The following is a 21961-nucleotide window of genomic DNA, read 5'->3' on the forward strand; positions in this document are numbered from 1 at the left end:
GAGATCAGATAGGGAAAAAAACGGTTATTGGCAGTTTGATCTAGTTTAAGATCATCCTCTCTGGTAGTCTTCTTGTTGGGTCTCAATTTGCTGTTAATTGGTGCCAGTTCTGGACATGGAATTGAAATTATACTGATTGCTTTCATGTACAACCATGGTATCCTAAAACTATCTAAGAGGGTTAGGAATGAAAGACATTGGATTACAGTGTTACATTTCATCTGAGTGGTTAATTCAAAATAATATTAGCCAGGGCAGAGTATATCATATCCCATTTGTGAATCCTGTACTTTCCCCCATATTATATAAAAGGTACCCCTGGAATACAGTAGATTGTTGGTTCAGATGAGGCAGCATCAATATATGGATGACATGCAATTGTCATCCATAAGCTGGACAGAGACGTAGTTGATGTTTTGTTGATTGTAAGTGTTAGTGTTTGGGGATTAACCCCTAGCAGAGTATTGCAGCAGTAGTCAAGCCAGGAAGGGCCCCAGAGTATACACACACTGAACACAAACACTGTTTATAGTTTAAATAGTTTTTAATCCATTTAGAGTTTAAAGCATTGTCATTCAGTCCAATAGTCATTCACTATATTTCCATCCAGTAAGACTCACTATTACAGTCCAAGTTAAGGGTCCTTGCAATATCTTTATCAGCCGATAAAGATATCTTCTCCTCCTCCGGTGCCTCTCTCCAGAGGAACAAACGCTGGATATTCAGCAAGAAGTTCAAACAGTAGAACAGTAGAATTACGCAGTAAATCATCAAACAGTAGCAGATAGGAACATCTCAGTCACAGGCACAGTCACAGTAACACAGAGGCAGTCGCAGTAAGACACAGTTAGTCGCAGTAAGCTTTCCAGCTTCTAATGCTTCCTTATATTGTAACTTCTAACCGCACCCTTAATCGGCTAATTGCCTGCAGCATTGTGCTTAAAGTGATAAGCACTTAAACCATGATATCTAAGTTTTATATATTTATTCACCCAAACCATATTTGGTATCAATGTTATACCTAACAGTAAGGATCTGGATAGAGTGAGCCAAGGTGAATCCCAGCTAGCCTTGCTGTTAATCTAGAAGCCTTTGGGCTTTCTGGCACATTCTTTTATTTATGAGGGAGAATGTCCCATTAAGAAGTAGGTCACTGGTGTACCAGTTGTGACCCCAACTACAGATGGAGACTTTAGTGACCATAACACACATATTCACATATAATAAACTACTTTGTTATAAAAGTAGTTGTGCAACTACTTTTACTACAATGCACATGCATTTTTTTTAATGTCAGAAATGTGTGTTTTGATATGTGATAGAGTGCTGGGAAGATAGTTTTCCATTTTAGTAGACATTTGAAATCATTGTTCCTTATTTTCCCATTTCACTACTTTGAATGTACAATTGACTGCATTCCCCAGTAGTCAGTGAGCATGTATGCATTGAATATATCAAAAGCAAAAGATTATGCCTATGATTTTTCTTTAGGCAAAAGAAGTCAGTAGGAAGAATCTGTTCAAGTCAGCTGGTTCTCGCTCACGTACTGTTGGAATAAATTAGGGGTGGTAACAGAGGCTCTTTGACTATTATCTATCGCTGCTTGTCCTTGGAAATGAACCAGCACCACTAAGCACAATGCTGTTTTAATTTTACAGAAAAGTACTTGTCTGTTGGTATTTGTACCAAAGGACACATGGAGCTACAAAGACGTTGCAGTTTTTCCACTAACTGTAAAAACATAATCTGTAAAAAAATATAATTCTTAATACAAAACGAAAAAATATTTTTTAAAAAAATCCAAAGGTAAAGAGTAAAAAGCAGTTTCTTTCTCTGAAATAATCAAATGAGTAAAATTGAAATACACACATTGAAGCTAGAAATTCAACTCGTTGTTTTAAGTATATGATGCTTTTCCTGATGAGCTTGGACATTCATATTTATCTAGATATTTATGTCAGGAAGCCACTCCTAAATGCATAAAATGTTTAGCAAAAGTTTAGCAAAAACAAATAAATTCCTTATGTCCCTTTTGGTAACCTTGCAAGAATAAAGTGATAGCCATGAACTTTACACAGAAAAAAAGTGTTATTACAATTAAGATCCTAATATAACTTTGAATACCAATTAATATCTATTTCATTATAAATTTCAATTTAATTTAAAATAGTTAGGGTAGATAAATAAAGTAGCCAGGAAATTCTAAACTTTTGGCTAATAAGTACATTTGGAATTTGGAGAAATGGTATAATCATCATGAAAAGTGACTGTTATGGTGGGAATACTGCCATTCATGAACACTCATTTCAGAAAAATGCATACAGACTAAAAAAATGTATTCTGAGTCCACCTATTTGAACAGGTTTTTTTTCTTTCATTCACATCTCTTTGTCAATTTTGTTTTTCTTGTCACATTGCTAGAATGTAAAATCCACGCATATTTTACTCTTCATAATAAGACCTGGTCACTCCAATAGTTTCTCCCAGCATTCAGATAAAAAAACCTGAGATACATGAGTATAGACAATGTAGTTTATTCCTAGCTAAAAGATTTGGGAGTGCCCAGTTTATAGGCTCTGAGTGAATTGATGCAACATATTAACTAATAGTTTGCTTAACTGTGGCTTATAAAATTTGTCATAAATGAATGTAGTCACAAAACACCCTTAACCATAAACATCATTAGCTTAATTCAGTATATAAAATCAAGAGACTATATTAAGGCTTATTACAGTATAGGATTTGTGTTCTCACCCTTAATGGTATAAGTCATTTTCAGTTAGATGGATATAAATTTGATTAATAAAATAAATAAACAAGAATGTAAGTGCTTCAAATCACATTGAACGTGTATCAGATATGTGTTTGAATGACTTAATTTACATAATGTTAAATTATAATTACATGGTGGTGTTCCTTTGCTTGCCTTTGTGGCAAATCAAACTATTATCTTTGATGAATCCAGATTTATTTATTAAATTTATATACTTTCCATCTCACTCTGAAAAGTGATTCTACCGTACTTAAGTTTACGTGCAAATCTACCAGTAAATTGAAAATACCTTCTGATAATGAATCTTGTGTAAGACCATGTCTGCGACATTGGCGTGGAATTAGATGCTCTAATTTTAGGTTATAAACACATATTTCTGAGTCTGCATTCTTTACCCAGGATTCTTCATTTCCATCATCACACTGTATCTTGAGTGTAATTAATAACTACAATACCAACAGTCAGTAATGATGTCTGCTTCTATGGGGAAAAAAAACAAAGAAAAATAGTAAGTAAGAAAGAAAATAGCAAAAAGAAAGAAAAGAAGAAAAATTATAAATAATCTACTTCTTTAGTACAAAATTATTTTTCTGTATATTCTCTTATGTGTATAATGTTAGATTGGGAGCTGCTATTAAGCTGTTTATACTATACATTGTATTTATACTATACACTGTATATGTGATCAAGTGGCAGAATAGTTGAGTTCATGCTGAAGCAGAACATAACTTGTTGTTTTTGTACAACAACAAACGATATATGTAAGCTTAAGTGTAAATGTGACTAGATTTATACTTTGTGTCATGAATGAGTATGGTTTGTTGAATAAGCCACAGTCAAATGTAATTCCAGATAGTCCTCAACTTACAATTGGGAGCAGGATAGCCATTAATAAAGAAGGTGGTTGTTAAGGGAATCATGCCTGATTTTACAAGCTTTTTTCCCCATGGCTGTTAAGTAAATCACTGCAGTTAAGAGAATCACAGTCGTTAAATGAATCCAGCTTGTCCAATTGAGTTTGAAGTCGGAAGTTGGCTGGGATGCTTGCAAATGGTGATCAGATGATCCCAGGATGCTGCAACCATGGTAAATACATGCTAGTTGGCAAGCATCTGAATTTTGAACATATGACCAGGGAGATACTGTGATGGTTGTTAAGTTCAAGGACTGGTCATAAGTCACTTTTTTCAGTGCTTTTGTAACTTCAAACCATGATTAATGTTTGTTAGTCAAGGACCACATGTATACAATATGCTGTAACTGAGTAAAACAAAATGTATTATGGCTTAATACCAGGGTTTTTTAATATGATGCTCATGGACACTGGCGTGGTGTATTTCACTCTCCTTATCCTTGGAACTTCCAATCCCATCCAACTTTTTTGTTTTTTTGCTTAGACTATGGCAACCATTTTGTGAAGGGCAAGCATCCTTTACAATAGCTGCTATAGCATCCATACTAAACTTTCAAAATTTCAGATTAGCTCAATGGCCAGAAAAATTGGAGACCTATGGCTTAGCATGAGATCAATTTCTAGACACTGTTGCTTAACAGCATGTTTCTAATACAGGTAGTTTTCGACTTATGACATTAATTTCTATTAGTAAGTGACACATTTGTTAAGTGAGTTTTGCCCTATTTTATGACCTTTCTTGTAACATTTCTTATGTGAATCACTGCAGTTCTTAAGTTAATAACTTGGTTGTTAAGTGAATCTGTCTTTCCCATAGGGTTTGCTTGTCAGAAGATTGCAAAAGGTTATCACATGATCCCAGGACATCGCAACTGTCATAGATATGACATAGATATGAGTCAGTTGCCAAGCCTCTGACTTTTGATCATGGAGTCATGGGGATGCTGCAATGGTTGTAAGGGTGAAAAAGGACCATAAGTCATTTTTTTCAGTGCCATTGTAACTTGGTATGGTCACTAAACGAACTGTTGTAAGTCAAAGACTACCTGTAATGGCAAGCATGTTGTAGGCATGTGTATGTATTCTACTTTCTCTTCCCTATGTTGGAAGTGTGGGAGGCAACACATTCTTGAAAGAATATTGGATTTAAAATTTCCTATATTTGAAACAAAAACTTATGCACATATGTCGTATCAAAAGTACATTGACACAGCATGATGTCAAGAGCAATAAGGAAGCACATTATAAAGTTCCCTACAGGAAAGAATTTGTGCAGGGTTGCCAAGTAACTTATCCTTCATATTCTGGCTTTTAAAATCCAAGGTACTTAATACTTTAAAATAGCTTTGGTCCTGCTAGCTAGACCAAAGATTCAGCATTCTTCCAAATATAGTAATTGAAATAACTTAATCGTTAAATTAGATCATCATTTAAAAAAACATGTAGATAATGATAAATAAAAATGCACTTCATCCTTGTTAAGAAATGGCTCTTTAATATTTAAATTATGTCATAATTGTACTGTCTTGCCATTTCTTATATTTGTTCATTTACATAATTTTTTAACTGCATTAGGCCAATAAGATAACTGAAATCCATTTTCTTTTCAGTAACTAAATAAATTAACTCTACTTTCAGTGAGTAAATGAATTAGTTTCTGTTCACTGGTTATATATCATTTAATGTAGAAAAATAATGAACATCAATATGAGAATTTGATGATATATTATTTTTTAATAATGGATCATATCTCAAGAACTGGATACTTAGAGAAAAATATTTTGTGTTCCTTTTTCTTCACTGTTGCAATTGATCCAATTAAAAACATCATTAATTGGAATAGTTGTCTTATCCTTTTCAGGTCAAAGAGCTTGGTTGGTTTAAAAAAAATTCTGATCAAAAGTAGAGTTTTAGTGATAGAAAACTGACTGTGTTCAAGTGAACTCTGACCTCCCCTATAGTCTTTCCTAGAACCTCACACTGAAGTTCTTACAGAACCTAAAGTTCTGTAGGATCAGGGGTGGGCTTCTGGAGATTCGCAGGGGTTCGGGAGAGCCCCTAGCTAAGATTATGTACAGTTCGGAGAACCTCCAAATCCCACTCCTGGCTGATTCCGCCCACCCCGCCCCTCCCAGGAGTCCCCATGCAGCCCATTTTGGATGCAGGTAAGTGCAAGGTGCGCACAGAGGCTTTGGGAGGGTGAAAAATGAGAAGTTCAGAAAGTTCAGAAATGGGCCTATTTCTGGCTTCCAGAGAGCCTCTGGAGCCAGGGAGGCCATTTTGCCCTCCTGGAGGCTCGAGGAAAGCCTCCGGAGCCCAGAGAAGGCAAAAACGCCCCCTCCTGCCATGGTGCAGGAGGCTGAGTAGGGCATGTCAACCATGGCCACGCCTACCCAGCAACTGGACAGAGAACCCTTTGCTAAAATTTTTGAAGCCCACTCCTGTGTAGGACCCAGTTTGAAAAATTGTAGAGAAGCAAAGTTGACCTTAGAGGAGGTATGTGTTCTGTCCTGGTCTTCCCCAAAAGCACTAAGCCAACTCTTGAGTCCCGTCAAAATCTCTTTTATTAAATTAATGTGAATTTAGTGCATTCACATTCAGCCAACGGCTTGGCAAACAGTCTTGCAAAGGTATACTAATTAGCTCAGAACTTATGTATCCTGGAAAGCTGCCCGGTAAATATTTCCACACGCAGTGCTGACAGGGAAGGGCTGGGTTACACAGACAAGTCTTCACGAGGCTGGAACGAACGAATGAACGAGCAAGTTGTTTCCTGCAAAAAAAACCTCCCCTTTTGCTTCTCTTTTAATCCTGATGGGAGGGGCCATTCATCGTCCACTTGTGGCCTTATTCCCACATCGACCCTGAGTTCTTAATTGTTCCTTCCTTTTGGCAGCTCTGCGCATGCGCAGGCTGGGAACCGGTTCCAGAAGCTCCCCAGCCTCACTGCTGTCTGAGCCCTAAGGCAGCTGATGACTGCCAGTCTGCCTTGGCCCCATCTCTGCCCCTGACGCAGAGCCCTCATCCAAGCCTTCCTCAGCCTCCAGGACTGGCCCAGGTTCCTTCCCAACCTCGTTGCTGTCCGATTCTGCTGCCAGCTCCATCAGCCGCTGGCGGGCCACAACAGTATGTGGAGAGTGTTAGCAAATCATGAGCTAGATCTGCATAATAAGGAAGCATGAGAAAGAAACTTAAAATTGCCATGCCTTGAATCTCTTCGGTATAAAAGGGAAAGAAAATATGTTGCCAGGTTTTCATGACTCTCTTATTGTGGCCTACATCAATATAATAAGATTCTAATATTTTTTTGTGTCTGTTTCCTGAATTGGCCTATCTTGAGGAGCTGGCATAAGCCATAGTATGGAAGATGATCATAAACACCATGACATAGGCATCAGGGCTGGTAGATTTAACTAATACAAATTAAATACACCTAGTCCTTTACCTATGACAATATTTGCAATTGAAACTTGTGACATCACATCTTACAACTGTATTGCTTAGTGGCAGAATTTGCAGTCCCAGTTTACCATTGGTAAATGAGACTATCTGTGTCTGGCTGCTCAAAAAAATCTGAAGTCCTAGATGTGTACGGTCACATGTTTTTCCAATGTCCCACTACCTGACTGTGTGTGAAAGTATTTAATTATTGAATAGCAGCTTGGAAAATTCCTAACTGTGGAGTGCTCTGCCAAAATGTATTAATATATTACTAAAACTGCATGCCCATTGTTAAGGAATTGCGTAGCTGATGTCCAATTGGATTCAGAGACGCTGACAAGAACTTTTGGTTTTATATAAATTAATATATTTACAGTAAATAAGGGAGAAAAACAGGGGCATAGTCAGGTAAATCAATACAGTAAGAACATTATCGGGTAAATCACAGAGAGCACACACAGCACCTAGAGGAAAAAAGACGGGAAACAAGGAAACTTCCCCTTTTTGCTCACAACAACCAATCACAGCTCAGGTTGCTTCCTGTAGTGGCCAGCTGTCTTTAACCAATTAGCTATAACTGTGTTCTTACTCATTCTTTACTGCTCCAGCTATTAAATTTTAAATATAATAACATCCATGTATATTTATTATAATCTGCATACATCACTTTTAAAATCTGGACTTGGATACTAACATTCTTGCAAATAATATTACCGAGTTTTTCTAATAACTTCTCCCCATGTAGGTAGCACCAAGTTGTGGGACTAAGAAAGCTAACAGATTTCACTTTCACTGACTAATAATCCTGTTTAAACTAGAATAAAATGGTTCTTTAAAAAAATAAGAACCATTTTGTATTGAAAATAAGATTAGTACTTACGAGTCTTTTTAAGAAATTTCTTGCTTTAAAAAAATTGTTATCATTTTGGGATGATATTTTAAGCAGTAAATTATGCAAGTCCAGCTAAACCATTTCCTGTTTAAACAAAGAAAGAAAGGGGGAAAATGGAATAACATTCACTTCCTGAATGATAGCATTCCAGTTCTGGCTACAGTATAACTGCCAATCAGAAGCCTTCTTAGAAGGATAATTTCAAATGCTGTTTACACGTTTTGTGATTTCTCTTTCTCATTCCTGGTGTTGTACCACTTGAAAAATGTCTTGATTCGTTTTGCTGGACAGCTGTATGAATGACCATAAAAGTTTACTTTCTGCACAGGATAGCAACATGAAGGGAAAGGATTGTGTGCTCCTCTGTAATTTCAGGTATGGTAATTACCAGGTTGTGACGACAGAAAAAGGCATATTTTCTTATGTTTTCCTAAGGAAAGCTTTCTTCAAAAAAAAATTTTTTTTATTAAAGCTTACAAATAGATTTAAAAAACTAAGAAAATATTGAAAATTTTAAAAAAGAATAGTAAAGGAAAGTAGAAGATAGAAAAGAGAGAGCAAAAGAAAATATATAAAAAATAACTCCTTAAGATTATATCTTGAATGTTGACTTTGTTTTTCAAACATAGTTTTAGTTCTAATTATTTATATTGCTATGTTGGCATGCATCAGTTACTAGGAAGAGACGGCAATAAATACTCTTCTTGAAAAATTGAAACATGAAGTACAGATTTAAAACTATTGCACAGTTTGAGAAAATAGCAGTACAAGAAATTATATAGATGAGGGTATTAGCTTGTCAAGCATCATGTTAAAGTGTAAGAAATTGTATTAAAAGTAATCTAGTTTGGCAGCTTATAAAATGAAATGAGACCTTTATATGGTTCCAGATATTGTAACTTAGAGTACTCTTTTGGAAAAATCTTTGTATACAGAAAGGGGACTATATAATTATTTATATTGCAGTTATAAAGTTATAAAGCAATACACAGTTTATATAAACTATAAACAGTAAAAAGAAAGTTAAACGGAATTCCTGGGAGGTTAATGAAATTACGGGTAATAAGATTTAGCACAGCAGAATACTGTGCAAGTCTTTAGTAATATTATTGTGTTTTTATATTTGAATAGCTGTATTTGTAAATTTCCTGTGAGAGCCAGTTTGGTGTGGTCGTGAAGACATCAGTCTGGAAACAGGGAAACAAAGTCAGCTGGGTAACCTTGGCCAATCATTTTCTCTCAGCCTTAAGAAGGAGGCAACGGTACTTCTGAAAAACCTTGCCAGGAAAATTGCTGAGACTTTTTTCAGGCAGCCTCCAAAAATTGGACAGGAGTTTGTGGAAGAAAAAAAATTATGTGGAAAAAAAGTAGCATAGAATATTTTGCAGAGGAAATGATCTGTCTTGGGGAACAGTTTATATTTTTCGTTATATATACAATAGACTCATTGTAGTTTTAAAACTCCAAAATGTTTTCTAATATAGTGTGATTTATAATTATAATTAACGTTCAAGTCATCTTGCCAGTACATGCAATCTTCACCCAATCTTATAAAAAGAAAAGCAGTCTACTAATAACACTTCTCTGGAAAAAGAACACAGAAAGGCTAAGATGCCTGCAATCACGTAGACAATCACGGAGAAAGGCATAATAGAAATATAGTCTGTATTTGCACGATTGTTGATGTCACTGAATGTTTCTCCCATCCTTTGCTAGAGTCTGCCAGCTGTGATTCATGAAATGATTCTTAGGCGCTGACTAATTCTGTGGGTTTTTTTTCCACTCCTCTCCTACATTCTTTGGGAAACTGTTGGGTTTTAAAAAGAGGACAGCATCTGTTAAACATAAAAAACAAACTTAACAAGCATAAAGAAAATTGTATTTCTCAGTGATACGCTTAAATATTCTCTGAAGAAGTTTTTATTTCTTTTGGGCAAAGTATCCCCTATAAAGTCAAATTTGGCTTTTAAAAATATCACTTTAAAAAGTTCATATCTGTAGGATAGTAAACTAAATTAACATCTTTTGTGGACATGTTTTTTTTATTCCAGATCGTTCAGAAAGAAATAAACCAGACCATCGTTCATCAGGGTGAGATTGTTTTTCTGTTTTTGTTCTGTTTATATTCTTCTATATTGTATCAAAAAGAATTAAGAAACTGTAATTGAATGAAAATATTAAAAACATTAATTTTGCATTTTAGATTTGCCCTGGTAATTAAAGTGCATAAAGGATCACATTGAATCCTTTAAAAATTTCAAATAGGGTAAACATTTTATTGGCTCCATCTGTATTCTCTTTTTAATTCTTGCATTTATAATATTCTTTGTGTAGGATTGAAAAACAAAAAAGTGCTCTAAAATACGCAGAGCTTTAATAAGTGTGACAAATGGAAAGAATTCTACTTTTTTTTGTAACACAGGGTTCAATATGCTACTTAAAGGCCAAATGTGCCCTTTAGCCCAGAAAATTTTTGTATCCCTGTCTCAGTACATTTTATAAACTATGATTAAAAATAATTAATACTATATTGTAATCTCTGAATGTAGCCACTGAAAGATGTAGGGACATTATGGAACTTAAAATGACTAGAATGTATTATTTAGTAGCATTTATTTATTGTGTAATTAAGCATCCACATATCATTGTAGAATAGATTAGTTTATTAATTGAATAGTCTTATGATATTATCAATAAAATAAAAAATACATAATCTTATTCTGGGATAAAATAATTAAAAGGAAATATAGTGATAAAATACATATGTGGTAATACAAGGGGCGCAGGTCCTTGTAGTTAAATGCATATCTCTCATGTGAGTCTGTCTTTTTTATATCTACAATTTGCATTACAGAACATTAGTCTCTGCTCCATCTTATCTATGATAATCTCAAAGATTATAAGCAATTTCAGATACCTCTTGAAGATAATAGCACCCAGTCAGTAAATGTAAATGGTTCATAAATAAGGAAGGCAGAGATATGGTTTACTTGAAATCTGTTACAGTAACAAATGGGTGATGACAAATTGTATTTCATAAATTGATATTATATATTGATAAATGTGCTTACCCATGGATATCACTAATCAATTAATTGATTATTAAAAATGGAAAATTTTTACTTCTTTATAATGATAAAGAAACACAAAAGAATTATATTCTTTTCTGATTCTCTGATTTGATTGCAGAGACAATGTTTTCTACCCATCAAGTATTTTGTTTACTTTAAACTACTGAATAGTGCCCCTTTATGATATTATTGCTAAAAACTGTTGCAGTTTTCTTACTTTTCAAGGTTGGAAATGTTTTTGACTAGGACCAGGTCATGTGTAATTTAATTAAAGGCAACATATAGCTTTAGGGCCATAGGTTGCTCAACCCTATATCTTAATTTATGTGCATTGTTATGTGCATTGTTAGTCTTTGGGTTTTTTTTTAACACAATGAATCTAGGTGCCAACAGCAAGGAATTTACTAATTACTTTACTTGATTCTTTTAGTGCATGCCTTGAGGTGACATGAAAGCTTTAATTGACCTGCTTCTCATGTAAATATTTTATAATTACTCAAACTTAGTTGAAAATGTGCAGTAGGAAATTATCAAAGTTGAATCAAGTTTATAAAAATACACCACACCAATATTGTATTGTACAATAGTATTGTGTTTATCTGTGTGACAGATCAGGACATTGATACCCTCAATAGGTATGAAATGTGACAGCCCTGTGTCGTATATTTTAGAACAGCGGTCCCCAACCTTTCTGACTTGGAGGCTTGGTTGTGTGTGGGGGGGAAGGGAATGGTTATTTGTGAGTGGCAGGTGAATGCAAGCACACACAGGTCCATTTGCGCAAATGGTGGGAGCAGGCACCCACTGCTCACACAAATGGAGCTTCACACTTGAGCGTGAGTACCTGCTGCTTGCGCAAGTGGAGTTGCACACGCAAGCACCCGCCACTCACACAGCCTGGTTCCAAATGGGCCAAGGCCTGGTAGTAGGCCACAGCCCAGGAGTTGGGGGCTCCTGCTTTCCATGTCACCCCTGTAATTTACAATTTATAAACTTTAGGTTAAAGACACTTGAATATTCAGAGCTAAGAAATACCTCTGTAGAAAAGAAAGTTTTATGTGGATAAGATAACTTTTTCCATTATAATTTATATTTTATCAATTCTAATTTCTAGTATAGCATGTTTAGCATGCCAGGGCACAAAAGTCAGAAATGGTTATAAAAAATACAAATAAAACTGTAGCTTGGCTAGCTGAATTTACCAGATTTAGTTGGTTAAACCTATCAGGAATCTTAATCTTTGAGGGCATTTAGTGAGCAGTTTCTAACACAACAGACATAAATACAAACTGAACAATTAATAACCTTGGGTAGCTCACTGGAGAAGAGCCTAAAGCTGGGAACAATTGAGAGCAAAAGAAGAATGGGACGGCAGAGAATGAGGTGGCTGGATTGAGTCACTGAAGCAGTTGGTGTGAGCTTAAATGGACTCCAGAAGATGGTAGAGGAGAGGAAGGCCTGGAGGAATGTTGTCCATGGGGTCGCGATGGTTGGACACAACTTTGTGACTAACAACAACAATTTGATTGAGTGTCTTTCTAGTGAATCTTTCAGTATCTGTTAAGCATCTGCCTGAGCTATTAGTAAATCAGGGTTTCCAATATCCTGAACTGTGCAAGTAAAAGTTTCCTAAGTTATGTTTATTTGATTGTTCTTACTTATGTTATTAAAGGTCAGGCTGTTTTGAGCAATGTGGTACTTGAATGATAATGTTGAAATATACGATGTTGTGCCTTGAACTTGTACCAGTCTCTGAATGGTCAAATAATTCTATACTGAGGTTATTCTGGCAAGTCACTAAGGCATGTACTGGTAGTTGTAAAGGTAGAATAGCTCTTTAAAATGGGTTTGGATAATGTTTCTTGTATGGCACACCCTTAAAAATGGTTTTTACCCCCTAAAAGTTACATACATGTGCAATGACAGTTATAATACTTGGGAGTAAGATAAACAGTCCAGCCTTTTTAGAGCGAGTTGCAAGAGAGTTTGAAGAGCCATTTCTTAACACAAATTTAAATATTTTAAAAGATAATGAGAATTGCCATAATCTCCCTTTCCCAGAGGGGAGTAAAATGATGTAGTAAAATGATACATCATTTCTGAGTGCCTTAAATATCAGTCTATACATCCTGGGGGTGACTTTGGGTCAGTCACTGTTTCAGGCCAACCTATCTCACAGGGTTGTTTTAGGGAAAATAGAAGAAGGAAAGAGTATTAGATATTTTTTCTACCTTGAGTTGTTTGTAAAAAATAATAAAAGTGGGATACAAATAAATAAAATAAAAATATGTACAAATTAAGGTAAATATTGATCAGCACTTAAAATATGATTGCATTTCATGAGTATATCACAGGTTAGGATGTATTTATATTAGGATATAAATAAGAATTGTTTTCCTCAATGCAATATAGTAGAAATGTAATTAGAGACAGGATAACATTGAACATTTTGTTACTATAGCTATGCATACTATAGTGATGCATTTGGAAAGACAAGGTTTGAAGAAGTATGGTTGTATCACACTAATTTAGAATGTCTGCACACTGCACATTCATAAATGGCCACTCTTTTAAGCTTGTACTTCAAAATGTATAGAGGGTGTAACTCAGCTGAGTCAGGGAGAATTTGGAACAAGCTGTTACTGAGCAGAAAGATAATGTTTTTGTAGAAGAGATTCTTCCTTTTATAAAGATTTCATAATCTTAAAAATTATCTGTAGTACAAAATATAAAAGAACAGCGGGAATGAGTTATCTGGATCTTAAACGTTTAAAATATGAAGTATTAACATTGTTTAAATTCTGATCAACAAAACTTATTTCCAAACACTTTTGTTTTGTAGCATTAATGTTTTAAAAATAAATTTGTTGCTATCTAGTTTTGTTGTGTTGGAATTCACAATGATTTAACTTAATTTAATGTTTTTATCCTATTGCTATACAATGTTGGAATATACGATGTTGTGCCTTAGTTTTACGTTGAAACCCCAAACTAATTTGTCCATCTGGGAGAGCTAGTATTTAAGAGCAAAACTAATTTGGTGAAGGATAATTCATCATTAATATTCTCACAGTAAATGGTTTGAAATGAGCAATAGCTGAAGATCCAGAAAACAAGCCAGTGATTCACTCCTGTGTGAGATAATAGAATTATAGGGAGTTTTAACCTCCTCTGTTATTATAAGAGCAACTGCAGATGCTTTCCTGATGTTTTTCTGTCTCCTGTATTCTGGTTTGTATTTGGGAATTAAGAGTTTAGAGAATTGCAACAGTGATAAACATGTATTGTTGATGTTGACAACAGGTGACAAAAAATAAAAGTCCTTTTGTAAGCGAGCTCTATCACATTTGGTAGATTTTATAATGCCTATAAACATTATTTTCCTCACTTTAGAAATTTCTACAAAAATACAGTACTGTTTCTCCTCAGTTCTCTGTATTTTCGTTAACAAGAGAAGGGCTGTTTGTTCCTACTCAGAGCAGGAATCTTCAAAATTATAGCAGAAAACATACCCAATCCTCAAGGGACACTCAATTGTTGACACTCAATTTGCCTTCACTTCTGGAGCTACTTATTAAGTCACGTCAGATTTTTAAAAAGGTTAGAAGCTGTAAAGTGAGGAGGGTTGCCTCTCTTTTCCTCTCTTGATGACTTGAAAGGATAGTAGGGTTCCTGAAGTGATATGGTGCATTGAATAGGAAAATAGGAAGTAAAAAGTAAAAAAATATTCTACTACAACTTCTAGACCTATTGCCTCTCATTCTTAGGTAATGTATAACCTGTATTCTTCTCCTTCATAGTATATGCATTAATCTGTTTGTAGTTAGACTTCATTACCAAAGCACAAAAAAATTATATAGATCAATTTAGTTGAAAAATGAAGCTTTTATATCGTTAGGTTAATGTGAAATATATTTTATGATAAAAAGATAGAGAAAGAGAATCATAATATGTCTATTAACATTGTATTATGTGGATTTCAGCCACCAGAAATATTAACATCCTGCCTGCGCTGCTCAGAAATTTTTCAAATAACGTTTCATAGATATTTTTCAATAATTACATGCAGTCTCTTGCTTTAACAGTAACCAGAGAAACTAAATGTTTGTGGCGACAGCTGTTTTATTGTATATAATTTTCTAGGGTTGCCTGTTGTTTTTTATTTTTATTTTTTGCTAAAGTTCAACATGCATTAGATAAAGCTATACACATTAAAATAATAGAACATAAAATAGATTATATTACTTTTATATAGAATTACTTTCTCTAGCTATCAGCCTCTGGAAGAGTTAAGGTCTGAGTGATCATATGAAGGATTCTAATTTAATAATTTTATTGAAGTTTTCAATAAATATAGTTCAAACTAATGCAGACTAGAAGATAAAAGAGGCCAGAAGGTGCAGAAAAAGAAAAAATAGGAAAAAAGGCAACAAAGACAAAGACAATAATAAAATAAAAAGTGCTTTTCAATCTTCATCACACTAATGTATGTGATGATTCTCACTGTCCTAAATTGGTTTCTGGATTTTGGATTATATCCCAAATATAGTCCAAATATAGTAAAATAATATATTTTACCAATATATATTGGGGGAAAAAAAGCCCGGGGCAAAACAATCAAAAGAAGTAGAAAACCCAAAATATATTGTCTGCAAAAATATTTATCTGTTCATTTCAAGGATGATACAATAAAGGACAAAATGAATGAGTTCAACCAGCATATTAAATTATGGTTGACTTAAAAAGGTTTCTATTAAGTTGGACTAGCCACAAACCATGAAAACTGAGTTCTCACAATAGGGAACTAACCTTAACCATACTACAGTTTCGTACAGTGTTGTACAGTATATACCAAGTTAGTGCAGAGTTAGTACTAAAGGCATCACTTCCATCCATTTTCCTGTATTTTGGTGCATAGAAACAATTGCCAGTATACAAATACCAATATCCTGAAATAACTGATAAATTGGTAAACAACTGAATGTTTTCCTGTAGGCATGTGGCAATCAATCCCTGTAGTTCTCCTTTCCATAATTGGTTTCAGTCAATCAGTGAAGAAGGAAAAATTTACAATTTTTCAGCAAATCTGCTTGTTTACAATAATTACTATAAGTAGTCCTCGACTTAACAATCAGTTGAGCTCAAAATATCCAATGCTAAACAAGGAGTTGTTGAAATTTGCCCTATTTTAACGACCTTTCTTGCCACAGTTGTTAAATGAATCACTGCAATTGTAAAGTAAGAAACACTGTTGTTAAGTGAATCTGGCTTCCCCATTGACTTTGCTTATCAGAAGGTCACAAAAGGTTCATCACATGACCCTGGGACATGGCAACCATCATAAATACATGCCAGTTGCCAGGCATCTGAATTTTGATCACATGACCTCGGGAATGCTGCAACAGTCCTAAGTGTGAAAAAGAGTCATAACTCACTTTTTACATCGCTGTTGTAATTTTGAACAGTCACTGAAAATGGTTTGAAGTCAAGGACCACCCTAAACAATGTTTTTGAATAATTCTCTAATAAATGGTCTGTATTTTTGTATAATGTATAATTCTATTTTTGTTCTGCTTTTCATTTTCTAAGCCAAGGTCCCTTGTCATCTATTAAAGCAGCAATCAAGAGAAGTAAGTAGATTTTTGATCTGTTATATCTATCTAATGAATACTGAAGAGTTGAACAAATGTTTATTAAGATTTTTATTAAACAGACTGCAGGTATTTTGGTTTTTAGTGTTTGTAAGTTGCTTCACCATTGCAGATATATTATGTTTCTTCCTTGCACTTTCTGTTACAGATATTTCAAATTCCAGGATTGATTATCATGATGACCTGATTCTTGTTGTTTAGTTTAACAGATAAATTTGTTTCTTTTTGAGCTCTTTTAAACAGAAATCAAGATAACTTATCAAAATTGTGCAAGTTACATGCAATGTATTTAGATAAAAATAAATGAGTTAAATTATTCATATCAGTTGTTTTCCTTTCCACTGAACATACCTGTTTTTAAAAAATATTGATAGGTAGAGTACTTTAAATGTATTTCTTTGCTTATATTTCATTCTCATTTTCTAGTATAAAAACCTGAGCTGGATTGCAGTGTTTGTTATTTACTCATTTTATGAAACAAGAAAATGCTTGAACTTGTATTTTTCATTTCTTTTCTGCAAGTTTGTGAGAAAGATATCAGAAGCTCTATTTTATGTTATCTGCACTTTAATAGAATATTTGATTTCTATTATGTAGTTAATCTGAACAAAGTTGGTTGAATGTATCACTATCATAAATTAAAATATGAAATTGGCCAACATTTCTTTCAATTTGGATGATGAGGAAATTTATAGTTAATCCAAAACAAACTTTTTCAAAAATTATCCTTGTAAAGGAAGAAAAAAAACAATTGTAAAACTTGCTATGGTTTGTTATTATAATGCTTATGGTTTAATGTTAATTATGAACCAAAATTAAGCAGGCTGATAGAAGTATTACATTATCACACCTGATCTGGAATCCAAAGGAAAAGAATCTGGTTCTTGCTTCTTCTGTCTAATAAATATCAATATTCAATTTATTTTTTAGATGAGCCTGTAATCATGTCATTGTATTTAGTGGTTGTAAACTATATTATGATATAGCATAGTGGGATATTATTAGCATTCATTTGATTTTAGAGTTATTTTAATAGCTGAAAGATTTGTCTAATTCTGGTGTTTTTGTATCATTTCAGTCAGTACAAATCTAAGCAGCTTACAATATCAACAGCTTAATATTATCAGAAAATAAATAAAAGTTTATTTATAAATCAACAGCTTATATAATAGCAGCAGCAAATGAATAAATATAACAATTTATAGTATCAACAGCTATATAATAGCAACAGCAAATGAATAATCATTTACAGATAACCATAACAATAATACAAATTCCATCTTATTATAATCAGTCAAGAATTGTAGAGCTTATTAATAGCGCCACCATTGTTCACCACAGGCACAATTATCCCTGACATCAGGGTTGTGAAGATCCAGGCACAAATCGCATATATCAGTGGTAGCTAAACTTTTTGGGCTCCCATGCCAAAAATTGCATGCCAGCACCCAGAAGGCAATGCGCGTGGGGACCCCACGCCCCCTGCGCATGCGTATATGACCCCCCATGAGCCCTGAGCATCTCTGCGCATGTGCATGCATCTCTCACCCTCATGCATATGTGCCAGATAGCTGACAATCAGCTGGAAGGCGTGTGGCATGTGCACATGTACAGTGGGGCTCTTCCAGGCGACCTCTCGCATACCAGCAGAAGTAGATCTACATGCCACTTCTGGCACGCGTGCCATCGGTTCACCATCACGGGTATATATTATGATATGGTGTTCTACTCCAGTAGCCCCCCCCCCCTTTTGGATGCCAGGGACTGGTTCCATGGAGGATAGTTTTTCAACGGACCGGGAGGTGGGGGTGGTTTTGCATGTTGCCTTATTCTTTTCAACAGAGTCCCCGCAGAAAATGCTTGCTTCAGAGTGTCTTCCAATTATAGTTCATATGGTTTGGACCACTGAGCAAATTCTCTGCATGAATACTTTGGTTGGATGGTTCTATTATCCAACAGATAACCAGGTTTCCAGCCATGAGGACTTTAAAAGTGATAAGTAGCACCTTGAACTGCAACCAGAAACAGAATGGCATCCACTGTAGCTCCTACCATAATTGGTCCTATAGAACTTTGTAATTCCTTTAGCATGTGTGAAACAACAATTTGTACCAGTTGTAGTCTTAGGATAGTCTTCCAGGGCAGTCCCATGAAAAATGCATAATAGTATTCCAACTGTGAAATGATGGCGTGAGCGACTGTTGCTTGTACTTCTGGCTCCAGATAGTGAAGCACCTGGCGGGCTAGCTGCAGCTAGATAAAGGCTAACCCTGAGTACAGGTTTCACCGGCTATTCCGACAGCAGCTGAGAGTTCCAGAAGACCTACAAATTGTGGACTAGCTCTTTCTAGGGGAACAGAGCCACATGTCTACCCCAGGCCAGAGATGTGGTATGCTGATCTGTCTGAAAACTGTAAGGCTTAGAACCTTAGCAAGATGGAATGGCTGATGGCTCGGAAGTCACGGACTGTCTGACAAGGCTATTATTTGCATTGTAATAACTGAAAAATAGACTATTTGAAGTATATTAATTTAGTCTTAATAATAAATTATTTGTAATGTTCTAGATAATATAATTAGGTGGCAGGCTAAATTGAGTCTGATAAATGAATACTGCTTCACTTCCTTTTCATCCCTTCACTCATAAGCATTTTTGTCAAATTCTCACATTTTTTTTACTTCAAACTAACATTGTTGCTTGTATGGAGTTGTCATATATATAAATACAATTTTACTAAAACACTTTTCATATTTCCTGTAACCATTTTTCCAATTTTCCAATCAAAGTAACTTTTCCCCAGCTTTTGGAGGGCAGGGGGAGCTGATTAAAGAGAAGAACCAAAGTTTCTCAAGATTAAAGTCTTTTTTCAGAAGATATTTTTAGGACAACTGTTAATGACATTAATAGTTCTAAAAATGTTTATCTCAATGAAAGTTGTCTCTCTTTCATGTTTTCCCTTAATTGGAATAATATTTCAGCAAAAACAATTATAAGCATTGGAAGAAACTTTTGCCAGAGTGCACATAAGTTTATAATGGTGTCATCTTGATACCACAGTAATCTTCCCCATCTGCTTTCCCTTTCTGTACATTTGTCCTGTTTAGTCCCACTGAACACACTGATTATGTGAACATATGTACAGATAAACATTTGTGTACGTACTGAAATCTGTTGTATCCCTCCCTATATACTTGCCTCTTTTTCTTTAGAAAGAAGGAAGGTTTTCCTTTATGTGTAGTTTATCTACACACAAGCATTTCCTTGCTTGCTCACTTTCTATTTTCAAATATACACAATCATTTCCAACAAAATCTTTAACAAAATAACATTTAATGAGATTGCTGTATGTAAAACATTATTACCTCTTCCCAGTCTGCAGTAGTTCAGATAGTATGTGACATACTGGTGAATGCTTATGCAGCAATTTTACTTAAAGTTGTTATATATACCATAAGTATGTACACATGCACACATGCATGCGTACAGGCATATTTTATTTATTTATTATTTACTACATTTTTATGCCTCCTATTTCCCCTACAAGATGACTCTGGAATTTAATTATAAATAACTGGTAGCTTTTACAAAAAGATGCACACAATTACTTGTATGCATGCTTACAATGTTTTTGTTTGAAAAGGTGATAGGGAAGGTTGATGGAGAAAAGTACAGACAGTGCCTGAGTTAGGAACATGTTTTGTTCCTAATTGTCTTTAACCTGCATTTGTGTTTTAAGTTGGACTGCCTATTACTACAAATGGACTGCCTATTATTAAAACTGACAGATTGAGTTCCTTCCTTGAGCTGGTGAAGAATTGAAGTTGTGCAGTGCTTTCTGGAATTGTGGGAAACAGGCTATATATTAAAAACGTATGGCTTCGGTGATACCTGAAACCATTGCATAGCTTCAGTGCTTTGTGAGCTCAAGGAAGGCAATGCTGTCCACCATTTTTAGTAATAGGCAGCCCTTTTGTATCTATGGGTTGCCTTTAAGTTGGACATTCTTAACCTGGACACTGTATGTATGTAAAAAAAATGCTTTAGCATTTATTAGGTTTCATTGTATAGTTCCATAGCTCTGGGGAGAAAATAACAGTATTATATGTCATCACATTAGATAAGTTACACCAAGAGATTTTGAGTGACTTAATGTCCCTAAGGCTGAACAGGATTTGAAATTGGATCTCCCCACACCTAGTGTAACATTCTAATGCCCCAGAGATCCTTATCTCACTGCCAGAAAGCTTTCTAAACTCAAGGAGTTCTCTAAAACAATTTCAGTTAAGACTAAATGACTAAAATGGAAAAGGAGATTTTATTTATAAGCAGAAATTTATGCATTGATCTTAACTGAAAATTTTCTGTTAGATTCCTTATGAGCAGATTTATAATGAAGCATAGTGAGCCTTTATCTTTTAAAAGCAGTGATATATTATGATAATAACAAGAGAGAGATTCTGTTTCCCAAAGATAAATCTGTTTATCTGAATGTCCAAAACCCCAGAGAGCCAATACAACCCACCTGGCCTCTAGGCAACACACCTACAAGTACTCAAAGGCTAGTACTCAGTTTACTATATCACTCTTTCCCTATTTTACTACAGCTCTACTCCAATTATTATGGACATGTCTTCTCTGTGTAAGCCCTACTTCTGAAGAACAGTAAGTCTTCTATTGCTTTAGGCTGCTTCCAGCTATTTTAGTTTACCAAACAAGCACAAACCATCTTCCCTCTGATTCCCATACCAACACCAGCATACTGGGCTGTGTCTCTACTCAGCTTTTATAGCCACACATTGCTGGTCATTTTGCAGGCAGCCTATCTTCTGACACTGAAGGAGAGTATAAAAGGAGCTTGTGGTTTTCCCAGAAAGAGTCAATAATAAGGAAATATGAACATCTGTTGCAAAATTGATTACTAAGATAGAGAAATCAAAGTAACGTTTTGCCATTGTAGAACATGGAAGTTTGGAGTCATTTTACTATCTTCAATGACTAATACACCCGTGTTGAAGAGTCAGGGAAAAAAAAAGTACCAACAACTTCAAAATAAGGAAATCGTTTAATTCCGTTGTTTAAATAGATACAGTATAAAGCTGCTGGTTATTTTTTCCCCTTCTTTTTAAAGTCAAATTTGAATTTAAAAACTGGCATTTAAAACACTGCCAGAGTTCATTTTGTGGGGGAAATACTCTATGATACCCTTATCTAACTAACAA

General features: G+C 34.8%; 1 protein-coding gene across 7 annotated transcripts in view; it reads left to right on the top strand.

The window, feature by feature from the left end:
* SH3D19 (SH3 domain containing 19) overlaps positions 1-21961 on the top strand; it is a 53465-nt gene that overhangs the window by 2793 nt on the left and 28711 nt on the right. For 4 of the 7 annotated variants that reach the window (XM_026668761.2, XM_087963033.1, XM_026668763.2 and 1 more), the window contains exons 2-3: positions 10071-10110; positions 16680-16720. In XM_026668761.2, the coding sequence (XP_026524546.2) occupies positions 10071-10110; positions 16680-16720 (81 nt within the window). Of the gene's footprint in view, positions 1-8183; positions 8395-10070; positions 10111-14798; positions 14858-16679; positions 16721-21961 lie in introns of those variants that run through there. The other 3 variants (XM_026668762.2, XM_087963036.1, XM_087963034.1) reach the window with 3 other exon arrangements.

Source organism: Notechis scutatus, chromosome 4, assembly GCF_049901735.1.
Source record: "Notechis scutatus isolate UNSWTSFEM ecotype Mainland chromosome 4, rNotScu1.2, whole genome shotgun sequence".
NCBI classification, from domain to species: domain Eukaryota; kingdom Metazoa; phylum Chordata; class Lepidosauria; order Squamata; family Elapidae; genus Notechis; species Notechis scutatus.